Genomic DNA, 19230 nt, shown 5'->3' with positions numbered 1-19230 from the left:
ATATATGTCATTTGTCTGCAAGCTGCCACCAGGAATATTTGGTGGTAGCCTGGAGATAAAACCACACTGCAGAAGCTCATATGTGAGGCTGTTTGGCCACCAAGTAGTAAGAAGGATTCTACCACACATCAAGTGCAGCCATATAGCAGAATTGCTACTTGCATCTACTCCCAATTGAAAATTAATTTACAATCATGACTTAGTCAAACATTTTTACAACTGCTGAATTAGTATGAGTGCAACAAATGACTTCCAAGCACAAGGTGATCTACAGAGGTGTTAAAGATGCCCTTAAAAAACAAACCCCAAAATTGGTGGGACATTCTAGGGCTGGTAGAAGGGATCCAAAGAAACATGGACACAGAATGATTAGTACCATGAAGAAGTACAATTTCTCCCCTTGCTCTTATGTAAAATTGCCAAGGGGTGGAGAGGGCAAGAGATCAAAAATAAAATTTACTTTAGTAAATGAGATTTTGAATCTTACTCCCATGTGATGAAATCAAGAAGAGAAAATTAGCAAAGGTCACAGTTGAGTTAGCTAAAAGAACAAGACTTTTCATAAACATTATGTTAATGGTACTAAATTTTGGAAGGAAATTATTTCAAAACTTGTTTAACACTCTCAAGTCTTTTTGAGGCAAATTTCATTTCTACTAATTGCATAGCTGGAAGGAATGTGGCGCTTCCAATTAGAAAGTGGAATGCCAGCCCATAGATATGCCTGGACTCTAGGAACAATGGACTAAATCCAAACCATGTTAGTTAAACTTAGGTTCCACTGAATTCAGTGTGAAAAGTTAGTCATTACTAAGTTAGTTCTCATTGGGAGAAAATGTGGCTTAAGTGCAAATAACTTAATTTGAATGCAACCCAGTGGCTCTGAGATAGTATTGGCATTTGCTTTATTTTAGATTCTCAAGTCAATATTAAAATTAAATGTCAGCATATAATGCACCACTAAAAAAGCTACCCAATTTACATGGCACTTAAAACAAGAAAACAAATATTCCATTCTGGATAATGGAAAATATACACCTCACCAACTATTCTGACAAAACTTGTAAACATATATTTGTTAACATTGTATTTTAATATAGCCTATATCAGTTTTCAATCTGCACTCCCAGGAATCCTGGGGTTCCTCAAAGGATTACGTCAGAGGTGCCTCAAGATGATCAGTAAAAGCAGACAGGCTTTCTGAGACCACTTGTCTACCACTACTGATCTTCCTCTGCTATCCAGAGACATAGTGGATAGCTGAAAGTGTCCTAGAGTATATACTCGGCTTACAAGAATGTAATATTGAGGCCAAACAGGCCCAGCAAGTGGACTGAGTGTACCTACAAACAATTCTTGAATCTTCAAAATACTCTGTGACAAACAGCAATCCATGCAGAAGTTCTTAAACATGTCAGTTAACAGTGGAAAGCGTTCCCTGAAAGCAGTACTCTAGTGTAATAATTTGACTTATGGCAAATATTTACCAGCTACCTGTGCAAAACAAAACAAAAAGACATTTTAGAACGTCAGCCCGATTGCTTTCCTGGTACTGGACGGAAAAGAAATGACACACCTTTGCTCAAGATCCGTGGCACAATATTGTCTGTGACTTGCTGCATTCAAAATAAATTAATTTATAGCTTATGTATCCCGTGAACTGTTCAGCTGATACTAATACTTTAAAGGCATCACTGAAAAAGCAATGATTTAAGGAAATGTTAAATAAGATTTGTACATCTATAAATTAAAAAAAAATACTGCAATCCTTTGCCTGACCGTTTACTGTTTGCAACCTATAGAACAAAATTTTAACACATCCTCACATTTATTTGAATTCACTCTAATATTGCATTAAGGGTCTTAATGAATGCCTCTAAAAGGGAAATTTTTATATCTTTGTAGTATCCATGCACATACTTTGACAGACTATCCAACATTTCTGCAAGTCACATTCACCTTGAATATGATTATTAAGTTTCATTATTTTCAGATGTGAGTATGTTATGTTTACACATATACAAAAGAGCAGGTATGTAGCAAATAAAAGTACACTGAACACTATATAAATAACTTCCCTTTTAAAAAGCTAGCTAAGATACAGTTTACAGTACAAGATTACAGGCACTTAAATTATCGGAGACGTTTAACTGTTCCATGTTGTGTGCTCAGTCTTTGGGGAATTCATAGCACTGGGAGTATGAATTGTATTCTGGACTGTTCTTCACATCACACTTGATGGTGACTTACTGCATAGGTTTATAGTAGCCATTTTGGTTTTTGGTCATGAAACGTATATAATTTTTCCATGCAGCACAGAGGAAGGCAGAAATTGATTTTCTTTGAAATCCAAATAGGTTCCATATGCTGAGCCAAGGCATTGCAAAAGAAAATAGTAGTTTTGCATGAAATTAAATGGCTTCTTAGGTACTCCAAATGGCATCAGAAAAATCCTGGCATGCCCACACAAAACCATAAACGGCATAAGGAATTTCCAAATTATTTAGTACCCCAGACTGCAGGCTAATCCACCAAGACTTGATAAGGTATCATCAGGTAGGCAAAAAGCTTATTCCCCCCACCTCCGCTGTTTAATTGATTTAACTTACGGCTTTCACAGAAAGCACTATCATCTGAATATGAAATTCAGAACTCAATGAGTTTTAGGGGAGTTTGAAAGTGTGAAGAAAATCTCAACGCAGCTCAAAACAAAAACAAAAAAAGTAAAATGAGGCTATCCACATGTATACCATATAGTGTACGTGGATACCATTTTCTACAAAGTACTGAAAGATTTAATATTAGCAGCCTGTAAAAGTGGTGAGGAAGGGGGCTGAAAAATCAGACCCAGCCCCATCCCACCAGACCCTATACTTGCTTGAGTGAAGAGGCATAGCAGTCCAATGTTATTTCTTGGTCAAATCTTAACATCTTGAGATTCTACCATCTTGCCAAGTGTCTTCTTAATCCTCAAAGCTGTAAGTCTAGAGGCAGGATTGTGGGCCCAGCATTCACACATTAATTTCAATATTGCTCTTAAACACTGAAAATAGAAAAAGAAATTCCTGCATGAACAAATATGTATTTAACAGGATTTGTACACTGCTATACTAACAACTGTTGGCTCGTTTTTCTAAACCACTTATAGGCTTTTATAATTAAATCAAAGCTTTTAAGCGGTTTACAAAAATGAACCAACAAGCGAACTGCAACAGAAATAAAGTCAAATGTTAAAAACCATGACTTTAAAAATGCAAAAGATAACTAAAACCATCAATTTAAAAAAGGTACATAATCAAATACAGTTATGTTTTTAAAAACATGTCAAATTTACATTTCTGTTTGGAGTTAATTATTGTTAATGTGCACAGCAGATAAGTAAACCTTTTCTAATAAGAGAATAAAATGTTGGTAGTGTTCATGCATCATGATAAATTGATAAATAATACGAAAAGGTTTGTTAAAAGTGTGAAGACTTTTTTTGGGGGGGGGAGAGAATTCCAACCAGCAAACAATGAAAACTTCTAAGTTAATGTTTCCCTTGAAATCTAAAATTTATTTCCGTAAGTGGGGCAAAAAGAATAGTCAACTAGATTCTCCTTCTTTCAGCAAGCTTACCTCATCACTATTCCATCTATTAGATACTATAGGGCGCAGGTGCTTAACACATATGACTTCTCTCATGTCCTCGTACGACGGATCATTCGGCACCATGTCATAATAGGGTAGTTGGTACTCTTCAACAATACCTGCAAATAAATGATATAAATTTAAGTATGCAATTCAAAATTATCCCATGTTCTGGAGACAAGACTAATATACCAAACCTGCTTCTGATTTTAGGCCATTACAAGACTTAAGAGAGGCTCTTATTTTTGCATTTCAAAAGGAAATATTCCACTCTACTTGCACGCAGTTCGGGTGGGGGGCATACATAGAGGCTGAGAGACCTGCACATTCAAGGGAATAGGGAACAGCAAAGAAAGGAGAAACTAAAAGAGAACATTCAGGCTGGTCTCCACAGATGCTACGCTTGACAGAATGGGCAAAATAAAGAGACATGTTGCTTTGTCACAAAACCATATTGCCTTCCCCATTACCCATGCTACACTCCAAGCCCCACGCAAGTTGGGTTGGTAGAAAAAGGGAACGCTGGGAGTAGCAGCACTTAATGAGTCACTGATTTCAATTTCTGAAGGCCATGTTGCTGGCAAGAGAGATTGTGTGTGCAGCACATACACTTAGCAGTCAGGGGATTGCCTGGCACATCCCCTGATTATTAAGATGGGGGGGGGGAGTGCTAGGGGATTCATGGAGAAAAGGAAGAGTTGGGCTTAGAGGCTTTAAGACAGCTCCAGAGCTGCTATTCACTCTAAAGGAGGCACAGGGATTTCTTACAGCCTTTTACAAGTCTCCCTCCGATCTCAGAGACTTAAAGGGGAAGCACAAAGAGACCTGGAAAAGGCTTTGTGAATCTTCTCTTGCTTCCCCTCTTAAGTCCCTGAGATTTAAGTGTAAGGGATTTTGACACCTATTAAATTTGGCCCATGATGCAGATCCTGGTAAGGATTTGGCCCATGAAGCAAAAAAAGGTTCCCCACTCCTGACTTAGGACATACACATTATCATATTTGAAGACTAGATTAGGCTTTACCTCCTGTGACACAACGCCGAGCCATTTCCCAAATGATCAAGCCAAAACTGTAGATGTCAGCCATAATGTATGGCTGGAAATGATTTTTATTCAGACTTTCATCTAGGACTTCTGGAGCCATGTAACGCTTTGTTCCCACTCTGGTATTCAAAGGGACATCAACTTCATTTGTATCACTGAAATTAACATAAAAGGTTGTATGGTTGAAATAATGTAAAACTAGCATGCAACAAGTAGCTACAGTAATGAAGCTTTTTCCTTTGTTAAACTAGTGTGTTTTTTTAAACAGTGTAACACAGCCTTAGTACTAAGCCCCAAGAAAATATCAGCTTGCAAAAATGTTGGTTTTATGAGCAATAAGCAGACTAATAAAAAAAAGTGCAGGCTAGAAGCACTCCCCACCGCAAAAGACTGGCCCATGACGCCCACAGGCACTCCTAGCAAAGGAAGCAGGTGGCAGTTGCAGAAAACCTGATTTGGCTAGCAGAGTGATTTGCTTCCCCTTTGCCAGCCTGTTTTGCTTCTGCAGGCAGCATAGAAGCTGACTGGGCTGATGAGAAGAATGCTGTGTTGCTGCTTCAACAGCCCCAAACCTGGATGGTATTCCATGCACTCACTTCCTGGCTGCCAATGGCTACCAGATAGATGACTGACACACAGAATAGACGCTTTTTGGTGGTGGCCCCGCAGTTGCGGAACTCAGTACAGTGGTACCTCTACTTATGTTCACCTCCAGTTACGTATCCTTCGGGATACAAACGTGGCAAACCCAGAAGTATTTTTCTGGGTTTCGCTGCACGCGCATGCGCAGAAGTGCTAAACCACGCCGTGCGCATGCGCAGAAGCGGCACCTCTGATTGCGAATTCCTCGCGATCTGACCAGAGCTCTGGAATGGATCCCGTTCGCAACCAGAGGTACCACTATACTACGTGATAGCAGCAAGTCCCATCCATCAATACTTTCAAATGGGCCTTTAAGACCCATCTCTTTCCCATGGTCTTCAGTGGCTAATTGTAAGATGAGCCGTAGAAATGGTGATATGGTCTTTTTTTGGTACGCTTGGGTTACACTGGGTTATTTGTTATTTTTGTGATGGCTCTGAATAGTATTACTAGGAAGGTGTTTTAAATCATTTGTTGCATTATATTTTATTGGTTATTTTTGGATGTGTACTTTGCAAGCTGTCTTGTTCAGAAAATATCTTAAGTAGTGGGTTATAAATCTGCTAGATGAAGACTAGCATAACCAACCTGCCTGCTAATGTGAAGATCACAGGAGTAAGGAGTCTTTTAAACAGCCTGCACTGGAGAAATTTTATGAAGTAAACTATTTGTAGATGAATGCATATTGGATGCAATTTATAGCTGTCAGTTCAATTTGTTTCAAACTGAGCATTAAAGGGAGTGAAATGTCTGAAACTGCCACGGAAGAATAGAACGCTGAACAGTAACAACATTTGTCTCCCTCTTCTTTGAAAGCTGGGTAATTTATTTTTGTGTGCGTGACATTCCGAGATCTCTAGTCCAAGAACATTTTGTGGCTATACCTTGTCTCAATTATTCTTTCCCAAGTCCACTTTTGCAAAGAAAATATTTATTCTTTTGGGAACATTCCTGTTATGCACAAAGATCCTACGGTTGTGAACCAGCCAAATGAATCCATCACACTTTTCAGATTTGTGCACAGATACCTCCATGAGTTCACAAAGGATAGGATTGCATTACCTACCTGTTGAATTTGACAGCTAGGCCCAAATCAGCAATACAGCAAGTCCCATTTCTCTTTATCAAGATATTTTTACTTTTCAGGTCTCTGTGTGCAATAGCAGGCTTGCCTTGCGTTCCATATATCTCTGTGTGCAAATGGCACAGGCCACAAGCAGCAGAGTAAGCCAGTTTGAGCAGAGATCTGTTGTCCAGAGTGGTACACTTCAGGAAGTCATACAATGACCCATTTTCATGGTAATCAGTAATCAAGTAGAGTTGGGTCCAGGAGCCTGTGCCTTTAATATCTGCTGCTATAAAACCTGTGGAAGTTAGAAACATAGTTAGTGCTGAATCTTCCCACAAATAGTGAAATTAACACTGTGCCAGGGATGGATATTGAGCAGACGTTTCTGTGACATGGAGTGGGGCTTATTCCACCATTCCAACCCATTTAAACATCTAACTCCCTGGCAACAAAACACAAGCCTAAAAGACTTGTGGTCTTTTAGGAAGAGAATTAAGACCTCTCAATCTGCCAGGGTTTTTTTTAGTACAGTCTGACTTTGAAGAGGCAATTTCATAATCTGCTGTTGATTTGTTTTTATTGTTTGATAATGCTTTTAGCATTTGTTCTGTTGCTTTATGTTTTCAATTACTAGGGCTCCAGCAGAGTCAGGAAAGTAGGGTATACATTTGAAAAATAAATAAATTACACATACTACAAATCTCAGATTCCTAACTTAGCAGTAGTTCCGCTGAGGATAAATGGAGTTTTGCCATGGAAGTGACTGGAAAATACTACAGAGTTCAGTTTCCTGCCTTTAGAATCATAAAAAACAACCCTGAAAAAACCCATCATCATCCCTTTCAATTTAACAGGATATCTACTTTGCAGATGAACTACGGTACTTTAGTAATAGATTTTAGCAGGTTTTGTCTTTCTTCTCAGAATGACACTACATCTTGATCCAAAAACAGTTTTCAATACTTACCGAGTATATTTTCATGGCGCATGAGAACTGTCTGGTAAATCTCAGTTTCTCGAAACCAGCTGGCTTCTTCAGTGGTGAAAAATACTTTCACTGCCACTTTTTCACCCCGCCATTTACCCATCCAGACTTCACCATATCGCCCTTTTCCAACCTGCCGCACCATTTGAATTTGTTTGGCTATTGTCCGCTGGACCTGAAGAAGAAATCTGAAATCACTGAGTGATTCTATGGATGTTGACCAAGTGCTTGGAAGCTCTTACTCTGACATTGCTTTTTCACAGAAAATAGTGGATACTCAAACAATTCATTTAAAAGGAGCTGTTAAGTTAAACAAAAATCTGCCACTAATTTAACAAGCTAAATCATAACCAGATCAAGAAATGAATTCTTTCTTATTGTTGCTTATGGAACCAATCCACATATTTGAAATATTTGGTCTTGGGTCAACACAACATGAAATGAATTTCACTGGAACTGTGGCAAGACTCGGTGTGCAGAAAAACCCTGTTCTGACATAAACAGTTCTTCAACAATCTAATGTTTATCTTTTAACCTAAGATCAAACTGTGTGAGGTTTTTTGTTTGGGGTTTTTTTTTTTTACCCCATAAAGAACTGGTTTACCCACTTGACCAGAACCTGTATTCTAATAACTTGGCTCCAGGAACCTAGCTTAGGATGAGTGATGGGCAGGAGACATTCACACTCACCTCGTTTCCATCTATAATTGTTCCAGTCAGTGTCATATGTGCTTCCCACACCCTGAGTACTTTGCCCTACTTATTTAAGGACCATTGCTGAGGCAGTCCCCAAGACTACCCATCTGACTACCCATCTTTCACCAATTCCCCATAATCAGGGGCTGAAATCTCTGCCCTCCGGGAGCTGACTGGACAAGCTATTTCCACCTCTACCCCCCTTTTCCCCAAACCGGGGAAAAAATAAAGCCCTTTTCTGTATAAAGATGTCAGCTGCTCCTTCCTGAAAGGAGGCGTTGACCTCCCATGATGTTTTGCACATGCTTGTAGTTTAGGACCTACCCAAATTTTCCAAATGTACAGGAAAAACTAGCAGAAACTATTATTTAACTTTATAAACCCGTCTCTCTTGAATAATTTCTCTGTGTATCCCAAATGGTTTGATGATCTACTTTGACTGGTGAATCAGTTTTCCAGAAACCTTCCCCATTTGTCCCTCCTACACTGTGGGATTAAGCACAAAGCAGAACAGACTAGCTGAAGACTTGCCCAGCGGGGACTAAGGAGATAGTGCAGGCTGCTTTCTCCCACCCATGGAGTCCATCTTCCACCTAATGTGGCTTCAACCTAGGGGACTGAAAGTTCTGGGGACAGGGTCCACCTCTCCCTTATAGGTTCTTCAGATTTCTTTCTAAAGAAACATATCATGTATTTAAATTTCCACACACACCCCTCAAATAAAACTGCCTCCCCAATAAGTTGTGTGTTTGTTTGTTTTTAAAAAAATTAGCATGCTAGGAGACTAGTAGTGCCAGGCAAGCATGGAGGAGGGGAAGTACCGTCCTCTGAAGACAGCATAGAAATTCAGTAGGCCCAGAGAAGAAAGACTGCGCAATCTATCCCACCTTGCCAGCCTCCTCACTCAGCTTCAAAAAACTCCAGGCAAGTTGTTAACTACATGACTGCTGTAAAATAAAGAACTCTCAGCTGAAGAAGCACAGGTAAACCACTGGCTTACCAACAGAGGAAGTCCTGAACCACTGCCAGAGCTCTGTGATTGGTCAATAAGATCCTTAAGTGACTCGCCAGACGGAATAAAGGCTTCACCCTGCTCCAGGTCACGATTATAACATCCTCTCTTTGCTACCCACTTGCAATAATGCCTGGGGGGAAAAACACATCTTGATATAACATGGTGTTATTTTAAGTAACTATGCATACAGTGCCATAATTCCAAAAATATTTCGCACTGGCTGTTTTTTTTTATCAATTTTTGCATCAGTGAGCAAATGTTGTCTATATAGTTTCATTTCTTGGTTTTCAATTTTGCCTGACAAATGCAAACAGCACATGGAAGTGAATACCTGAACTGAGGAGCCAATGGCATTTGAATTTGTGGTCTCCTTTATTATTATTGGCTCTGGATATTAAACCCACATATCAAATCGTTGGATCTCCCAGTTTGTTCTCTGCATGCTAAGCAGAGTGGGAAGAAGAGCACAAGTTCAAGGTCCCCTTCTGATTTTACTGTGTACAGAGTTACACTCAGATCAAACTGAACAATTCATAGCTAAATTAGGACGGTGGCACCCTAATCCTGAATGTGTGTGACAATGAATAAGCTTGTGGTGCCACTGTAGCCTTTCTGCAATGCTGGCACTGAGGCAACGTTTCATGACTGGTGGATGGGTGGGTTGCATAGCTGCTGCTATAATCCATTCTAAGCTCTCAAGTGCTGATGCAGCAAGTAACTGAGCCAGATTGCAACTTTGCTTTAAAAAACAAAACCAAGATGAGTTACAAATGGCAAGTTTCAGAGGTAAGACACTAAATATGATACAAAAATAGTATCATGCTAAGAGTTGCCTAATTATAGGGTTTAAAAATGCCAATGTCACATACTGCTCAGATTGCTATCTTTACTCTGTATTAGGCCAATAGGGCAATCCTCTATATGTCTACTAAAAAGTAGGTCCCAATGGCGCTTTATCTCAATTATGCGTGTATAGGATTGTAGTCTAAGGATCAGTTCACAGAGTCCTCTGGTGCATGCACAGGATGGAACACAATACAGAGTCTCCTCTGCTTTCCCCATTCTCCCACCTTGCATATGGAACATCAGATCATAGACTCAAAGAATTATAGAACTGTAGAGTTGGAAGAGACACCAAGGATCATCTAGTCCAATCCCCTGGTGTGTATGTATGTGATATGGTATGTATGCAAACACAACCATAAATAGACTGACTGCCATTGAAAAGGGTATACCCCAGATCACATGCAGTGCTCTAAATCAGTCTTCCCCATCTTGGTGACATCCAGATGTTTCGAATCATTAACTATGTTAGCAAGGGCTGATGGGAGCTGTAGTCCAAAAGTACCTAGAGGGTGCTAGATGTAGGGTGGGGACAAGGCCATATGCTTGAAACACACCCCTATATTCCAGTATATGTAGAGTGCACACAATAGTGAGCTGTCTGTGTCAAGTTTCACGTCAGATTGGTTTCCATACATATGACTATTTTCACAGTGATGCAAATCAAACTGTGTTTGATTCTAGAATACCTCCAGACATTCTTAGTGATCTAACTAGTTAGCAACAAATCTGCAGTACGCTATGCATGAAAAATAGGATATCACCCAACAAGATTTTTACCTGTAGCAGAAACAGCTAAATAAGATGATCATAACTATTATACAGACTGCCATAGAAATAAATGCAGCCATCCAACGTATGCTGCCATCAAAGATGCCACCTAAATAAAGGAACAAACTATTAATATAGTTAAAATGAAAGGCAAATTTATCTCTCAGAAATATGAGACAAACTTAGGGAATATTGGAAAGCTATCCATCCCCACACTGCCCGTTGCAACTCTTACATAGCTACATATACAGCAATTGTGTGGAAGGTCTCCTTTTAATCAGTAGGCATGCAGGATCCCCAAGGATAGGGCTCCTGTACTCGTGTGCTAGAAACGTGAGTCAGATTTTGTTAATTCTGTGAACATCAAGTCATACGAAGTGCTTTTCTGGTTCTATATTACAAAACTCCCCATTTTTATTTTTAAGAATTCACTCATTCTTTTTAATCAAATGCAGTAAGACTTCAGTGCGTGATTTACAGGACATTTTCCACTACCACTCCTCTGACAATCCAGCTTGGTTTAGCTTCCTCTGATGAAACACAGTAACTATTGAAAAACAAGTTAGAGAAGCAAGGGGGGGGGGGAGTTAAGGTACAGGTTATGCTTACTACTTTCTTATTACTGCACCAGGAAATAAATACACGCTTTTCGGGGGTGTGAATTAAAGCAAAGTTGAGACTGGTGAAAAATCAGGAAAGTGGTGGGGAGACTGCTGAAGGCAGCAACGCTGATGACTGTGATGATAATGATCACGATAATTAACATTACCACTTTCAAGTGGTCAAAGCACTTCCCATGCATTATCTGAAATCCTTACAGCAAACTTGTAAGTCAAGTTAGTACTATTAATTTCCATGTTGCAGATGGGAGGGAAGATACCAAGAGTGAGTTGCTTGCCTAAGGCCACCTAGTGAGTTCATGACAGAGCTGAAATTTGAACCAGGGACTTCCTCATTCACAAATGAGCCCAAACAATGCTGATAGCTTGGGGGCAGGTCCTCACGAAGATCCATAAAAATGCTTTCCAAACAGCAAGCAGCATCCTAAATTTTTAATGATCCTCTGGAGCCCCTTGAGAGGGCTGGATAGTTTTTTTGGTAGCCTAATGAGAATAGCGGTAGTGATCTCTTGACTGGCAACATGTCACTATAATCACTATAAGGTGTCCGAGCTCCTCAATCTTGGTTGGGGTGATGAACAAATATGATAGTCAATGCAAAGTATCAGCATGGGCAGAACAGAAAACACAGCTAATTTGGTTCTATCGCATCCAAAGAAAGAAAGGGCAACTTGGTCTGTACTGAGATCCTCATATGAAATGACTTGTATATTTAGTTGTAATAAATATAGTACATAAAATGACAGAGGGCTGATTCTAGAAGGTGGTGCAATGTGACTAATGTTTGACTCTGGCATTTACGCTATGGGGCTCCAAAGGGTTCCTTTCTGCCACCCCCTTTAACATTTACATCAGGAGTGGGAGGGAGAATTTACCCCAAGGGTAGCATTCCCTCATAACCAGTCTTCTGTCTGCCTGAGGCTATGCAGCTGGTAGTTGGGGAGAGGGATTTATTGGCTGTGACACCCTGTCTTTGGAATTCACGCAGTATCTATTCCAACATCTTTTTGGTGCCAAGCAAAGATAGTTCTATTTCCCCAGACTTTTTATCTCCCATTATGTTTATGCTGAAATAAACCAACTTTTTGATGCTGGATGCTGCTTTGGGTTTAGCTGCTGCAGTCAAGGGGACTAGTGGGAAGGGTTTGTGACAGAAATCCTAGTGCCCATGCAAAAACCTGGTTCACATTCCTAAGGGTCCTGCCTGTGGAATATTTATTCATTTTCTTCCATTTATGGTCCACATTTTTTTCTGCTGCAGAACCCAAGGTTGTGTGACATGCATGTATTTCCCAGGTGGACACTCATCCAGGCACTAACCAGATCCAGCCAGATCATCTTCAGCAGGTGGTGGTCTCACATACCTTCAAACCATACTCTGGAAATACTAGAAAGCACCATACCTGGACTTATGGGAGGAGGTAATGTGGGCTGCAAGTCTCGATTGCAGAAATCTGTCCGACAGCATTCAATTGTCCGTCGCGGTTGTGCTTTTGGAGAGTCCTATAGAGAAAAAGAAATGATGCATATTTTGCCACAAGTATTCTCTGAACAACTCTCTATAGCTACATAAGTTACAACAAAGGGAAAGATTAAAGCTATGTAGATTTTTGCTAAGTAGATTGCTGTAAGGATTTTAAGACAAAGTATTAATGTTCAAAACAATAAAATTGGCAAAGAAATAAATCTCCCAATTTTAGGCTTTTGGAGCAAATTACTTGAATGAACAGCAAATGTTGGGATTAAAGAGCTGCCTGGGTTCACATGCAACAGAAGACAGTTGGAATACCTTGCACTGGAAGTCTGAGCCTTCATACTTCATGCAGCCTGAAGCAAGTGTGATTTCGCCATTTTCTTCTTCTTCGATTATGGCAAAGCAATGTCCATTAGTTCTGGAACAGATGAATTGACTTCAGTTCTCCATGTACTGTTCTGCATTCAACCAACCTATTTATATCTATTAGATTATTGTCTTGTATTCTTCCTTCCAGTATAACGCCAGTATAACGGACACATGGCACTCATGATACTGCACTCAAAGGAAACAAGGGACTTCAGAACAGATAAAACAGGGTTGGATTTACTTGATGGTGTGGGAAAGTCACGGTAGGTACTCGAGGGAGATGAACTATTCCTGAAGACTACATTCCAAGATTAATGCTAATTATGAAAAAACCTTTAAGACTCCTCCTATACGTTAGTCATGCCTATCATGTGACACCGAAAATATTGTACATACCCATGGAAAATCAATCCTCTATTGCCTGCAAAAATCAGCACTTAAACCAATTCTTATTCAAGGCCTAGTAATTAAGCAAATACCAATTCAATGTTTTCAAAATCTGGAAGCTTCTCTGATTGCATCTCATAATTTGAACTGTTTTTAAGAGAAGCCAACTGAAATACGGCTCTTCAATTACTCGCAAGCACAAAATTAAGTAATGAAGTCTAGATTAATCTCCCTCAACATATGTGCCAAGATCCAAATCTGTTCCACCAAATAGATATCATTAAAATTTGGTGCTACAGAACTTTCCCCTCTTTCTTTCTTTTTCTTTTTTCATTCTCATCCCATCCACACATAAACAGGTATCACTGATTTCAATAGACTTTGTTTCCCATTAGCTGTAGATGAGATTTCAGCATTTGAATGCCTGGAGATTCAAGCAGAATGCCTGGAGATTAAAGGCAGCTAAAGGTAAAATGGCCCCTTCGGGTCAATAATAAAAAAGTAAGAAATCTTTCAATTCAGTATAAATAAGATTTAATAGGACATTTATGACCAATCAAAACATATGCCTTCAAAATTATTTGATGGGTTTTCCATCTTAAAAATTATATCTATTAGATTTATCAACTACATGAATGTAATACTTGGATATAGAAACTATATAAAAAACAAACACTAGAGGGCAATAAAAAGCAACAATTCTAATGTGACAAACGATTTGACCAAATCAGATCTCCTTATGCTATGCAAGAAGAACAGGTTGTTTAGCTGTACCTGTAGTTCTCTGAGTTGTTATTTGTGCAGACACACATGTGCAGACATGTAAGCTAGTCTAAAGATTTGGCAAGTGCCCTGCCCCCACCTTCCATGCTCACGCATTCAGGGACAGAGCTCCTGCATTCTTGCTCAGTTCAAAAATCACAGCCCTATGGGAAGACTATGCAGGAGATAACAACCATACTTACATCTAGCGTGGGGAAAGGGAGTGAGTTGCGTGTCTGCACATATGACTATTGGAAAGTCTCAGGTTACAAGTAAGCAACCCATTCTTCGTGGTCTCTGTGCTATTGCACACATACAGGTAGTAAAGCAAGCTAGCTTACTAAAGGCAGGAAAGATACGATGAGGTCAAGGACGCAAGTGCAGCCCTTCCAAAAGACATTGCTCAGTTCCATTTGCCTTGTAATCAAGCAGATTACAGATGAAAACCAAATGTTGTAGCCAAGTAGCAGCATGGTGGAGGTCCAGCAGTGGACCTTGGAGGAATACCATGGAAGTCACTACAGCTCTGGCTTCACTTTGGAGTAGGGAACTTTGGAGGTCTGTAGGCATAGGCACAGGTGAACTATTGAAGATACTAGTGGGTGAAATGTTGGGTTTGGCACCCTCATAACAAATAAACAGATCCCAACTACTCAAGAAGCTTTTGGTTCTGGAAAAATAAACATTCGAAACTCTGAAGCTAGGTTACGGAAGACAATGGCCTCATTGTGGTGGAACGAAGAGGCAACCTTGGGAAAGAACAAATATCTGGTTTCAGTACGACTCTGATCTGGTGTATGGGAATCAAATATGGGAGCTCAACACTTGGAGCACACTTATAACTCACACTCATCATCACTCCCCTCACCAATGTAATTGCCACTAAAAAGGTACCTTGGAAGACAGTAGGTTTCCTGAATGAAATTTTCTGCAGGTACAGAAACCATGTTTGTGTCTCCTCAGAGGCCACAGGCAAGGTGTAGCCAAATTCTAAGAAATATATTAAAACCTTTTAACCAATCCTCAATTCAGAAAGTCATTTCACCTGACTATAATAGTATATGAACTGAAAAAGGGTGGAACAAGGGAACTGAGAAACAAGAACCGACAGTGAAAATATTTGAAACCTCTAACCTTACTATAACTTGTACATATGAGGAAACAGTCTTTATTCTGCCCACTTACTTGCATGTATTGTTAATGGCATTTTCTGGACAGTGCCCTGAGCAGTAGCACTGCAAAAAGGGCAACGTGTCCTCTGGAGCTAGGGTGACTCCATCTTCCTGTTTTTTCTGATCAGGATCAGTCTTCATCCCTGTCCCATGGAGCATGCTGTCTAGATTCTGCCCTGTATAATGTAAATACAAACATAATGGTTTGTTTCGGAAGGCAGTTTTACACTGAAGGTTTAGAACTCTCGGCTGCAGTAGCCTCTGTATAGTCCTTCTGTTTTGGTCCCAAAGCAAACCTGGAATGCTCATTTGCATACTTAAAACCTAACTTGAAAACTTATTTACCTGTAAGTGAACCACCACAGATTTCTTTTTGATTTTTTTAAAAAAATGACTTTCAAATTAACAAGCATAAACATAAATTAACGTAGGTAATTGAAATATCAAGGTTAACATTCTGATATTGCAGGCGGCTGAGCATAATACAATAATTATGTTTTAATAACATAAATGTTAGTTCTGTCCTGATAATTATATGAAATTTAATGGAAATGAATTCCAAATGCATTTCTCTTTTTTTGACATTATCTCAAAAAGTAAGGTGTTTAAAATTTTCATTTGGTTGTTGAATTTTTATTCCTACTAAATTTGTACAAACTTCTACTTTGCTAAGGATCATGCATAGGAATACTTCTATAGCAAGGGTGAGGAACCTAAGGCATTCCAGATGTTATTGGACTACAATTCCCATCATCCCTGAATATTGGCTGCACTGGCTGAGGCTGATGAGAGTTGTAGTCCAAACATCTGGGGGGCACCAGGCTGGGGAAGGCCACATCTCTCAGATTAAACTGAGTTTCCTCTAACACTTAAATATTCATAAAATCAGAGTATTATTTCAATTACTATCCATAATGGGCACAGAATCTAGCCTTCACCAACATGGCGCCCTCCAAGGACTGAGCATGCTCAACAGAGTCCAGGAGCCAAATAATGATGTTACTGCTTCTTCTAAACAAACAGTTGCATTTCCATTTTATTGTAACTTTTTAAAATGATGCCTGTTGTGATATTCTTTTGTGAACCACTTAATGAGTTTGAACTGAGCAGCACTATTTAAATACTTTAAATAAATAAAACAGGCAGGTATCTTTGGATATCTCTAACATCTTTGCTTTCTCGCTTAAATGAACCTTCGTCTATGCCTATAAATTTCAGTTGATTGACTTTTTCCATGACTCAGCTCAGTTTACATAGTCTTCTGGGTGATTCAGAGAGGCCTATACCTGAATAATGACTTTGCAATTAGTCTCAAGTAATTAGTCTCATAAAAACAACCATATCTACCCTGATTCCCTCCTTGTCAAAAGGAGGCTAGCAGACTCTTCTGACTAGCAGCGTGTGCATTCACTAGGTAATCTTCCCTGTGTGAGGAAAGAACTTGATAGCTTAGATTCCTTAAGTGCACTGTGTCCTTTTTCTTTTAGGGTTTTTCGTCTAAAAATATTATAGCCACCACATTAACGCAGAAATATCTGAAGCTTTCACTGAATAAGACTGTCCACAGAAATGGAAATTAGTCAACAGATGCAAATGACGCACCACTTAAAATACAAAGGAATTTTATCATTGAGTTTAGTATGAACAGCATTAATAATAACAACTTCTTCTTCTTCTTCTTCTTCTTCTTCTTCTTCTTCTTCTTCTTCTTCTTCTTATTAATTATTATTATTATTATTATTATTTATATGCCACCCATCTAAGTGGGTTGCTCCAGCCTGAGAGGCTTCCAACAAATTAAAACATCAAACAGAACCTGAATTTTTTATAGCAAAATCTTACCATGTCAATGAAAGTCAATTAAGAAGCATGTACCAAATCAAAACATTTTCCAGCTTTCAGTACTAAGGTCTATTATAATTATAATTAACCAGCCCCCCCCCCCAAGTACTGGTTTTGAAATAGAAGACTAACCAAGAAAACCTGCTTCTTGGTAACCAGCTCTTATATATTACCAATAAAGTGGGATCATAGTACTAAAAGGTAGGCAGCATGTCCTGTTAACAACAGACAGACGGTTTCATAGACTCTGTATGAAAGTTATGTTAGAAATCTCCCTTTCTGTAAAAATGTAACTGATGTTTTTTGTTTCAAAGCAGAGGGTTTGAGAGTTGCTGAAAAAGATGGAAACCATTTTCAGGTGTGCACAAAAAAGTCTTCCATTTCAACAGCTTTCATGTTGTTTCTACGTTTCAAAAACTACAGCCGCTTGTCTGCATCTATATCAGACTGCAGTTAAAACATAAAATGTTGGCTATGCACATGAACATTCCATACATCAAAAAACGTCTTTTTCAAACGCTTTACAAGTATGACTTTACCTTGAACTTGAGAAATGATGACTGCATAGAACCCCAGCAATCTGATGTAAACTTTCAGACAAATCATTGTTCGAATATAAATCCTTCCTGTGCACTGTCAACTTTGGCAAATTGCCCTGCTGCTTGACAAGTTCTAAGCTGGACTGTTTAGCAAAATCTGCTAGAAGACTTGGTGGCCAGTTGAAGCAATGGTTTAATTATTCCAATTTGTTTTCTGGAAAAAAGAAATGAAACAAAATTGCATTTTTGAACAGATGAATAAAATTATGCAAATTCCCCAAACCCTGAAAACGGGAGGGGGGTATCAAATGGACAAGATACAGTACAGTAAAAGCTTGAAGTGATAAAACATACACAAATATATTTAAAAGACTAAAATATGACCTATTTGTATTTTAATCCATTGGATAACTATACAACATTTTAAAATTAATAGTTGACAACTATGTAGCTAAAAATGTGAAATTGCTGTAGAACTTAACATTTTAAAAGTATGATAATAATTCCATTCTAACACAACAGTGCACAAATATCTACTAGAAAAAAGATTTTTCTTTAAATACAAAGCTGTCTAGAAAACACTTTTCCAATGTTTGCTCAACTGCATAAAAAGGAAGGCAGTAGAAATTTGCTCTACCATTTTGAAGTACACTTCAGAAACAAAGTGGGCAAACATGGATATATTAAAATGTAGCAGCTTTTAGTAATCTCACAGTGATGTTTTTGAAATGATTAATAGGGCCTAACTAGGTCTCAGAGGAATAAACAGCAATTTGGACACCTAGGTAGTTAATATAGACAATACAGATTCTGTGTTAAGATGAACAGAACACTGATTTTGCCTTTCTTTGGCCTCTTGTTTGAGTGGGCTTGACCTCCTGACCCCTGTCAGCCTGGCGCTATTCTTGAATGAAAAAACTTGTATTTGTTCAAGGATGTGCTGCAATTACTGTTAGTGGCTGCTTCTACCATAAATAACTCAATCTGTCTGTTGGCAGGACCCAAAAACTTTTCATTTTAATTACTGCTTCATAGGCATTTAACATGGAGGCAAATTACTGGCAGAGCATAGAGGTGTCTGTCACTTTCAATTTGCGCATGCAGGGGGCATGCAGCCTTCGACCTGTGGCCTACTTTTCACACATCTGTGACTTCTTAGTAATGAAGAAACAAAGCAGCTTCCTCACTACAAGAAATAGAACCATTGCAATGGAATAGCCTATCTGTGGATTCAGCAACTGATGTATATTCAATGTTGGGCTATGCCCAGAGTATATAATAGTTGTCCAGAATATCTCCACCTAAAGCTTCTTTTAAAAGTCTCAATGAATATTTTAGCCTTTAGGTCTCGGATAGTGTTGCTGTTTCA

General features: G+C 39.0%; 1 protein-coding gene across 1 annotated transcript in view; it reads right to left on the bottom strand.

The window, feature by feature from the left end:
* Positions 1–1470: 1470 nt before the first annotated feature.
* BMPR1A (bone morphogenetic protein receptor type 1A) overlaps positions 1471–19230 on the bottom strand; it is a 52774-nt gene continuing 35014 nt past the window's right edge. The window contains exons 3-13 of the mRNA XM_081913699.1: positions 17862–18075; positions 15494–15656; positions 13106–13208; positions 12720–12819; positions 10706–10805; positions 9068–9212; positions 7354–7546; positions 6384–6681; positions 4655–4830; positions 3619–3749; positions 1471–3043 (exon numbers count right to left, since the gene is read on the bottom strand). Of these exons, the coding sequence (XP_081769825.1) occupies positions 2918–3043; positions 3619–3749; positions 4655–4830; positions 6384–6681; positions 7354–7546; positions 9068–9212; positions 10706–10805; positions 12720–12819; positions 13106–13208; positions 15494–15656; positions 17862–17928 (1602 nt within the window). The 5' untranslated portion in view covers positions 17929–18075 and the 3' untranslated portion in view covers positions 1471–2917. The remainder of the gene's footprint in view (positions 3044–3618; positions 3750–4654; positions 4831–6383; positions 6682–7353; positions 7547–9067; positions 9213–10705; positions 10806–12719; positions 12820–13105; positions 13209–15493; positions 15657–17861; positions 18076–19230) is intronic.

This window comes from Podarcis melisellensis (assembly GCF_964234715.1).
Source record: "Podarcis melisellensis genome assembly, chromosome: 5".
In the NCBI taxonomy this organism is placed as follows: domain Eukaryota; kingdom Metazoa; phylum Chordata; class Lepidosauria; order Squamata; family Lacertidae; genus Podarcis; species Podarcis melisellensis.
The sequence above is the reverse complement of the archived record's forward strand: the minus strand, read 5'-3'. Positions and strand labels throughout refer to the sequence as shown.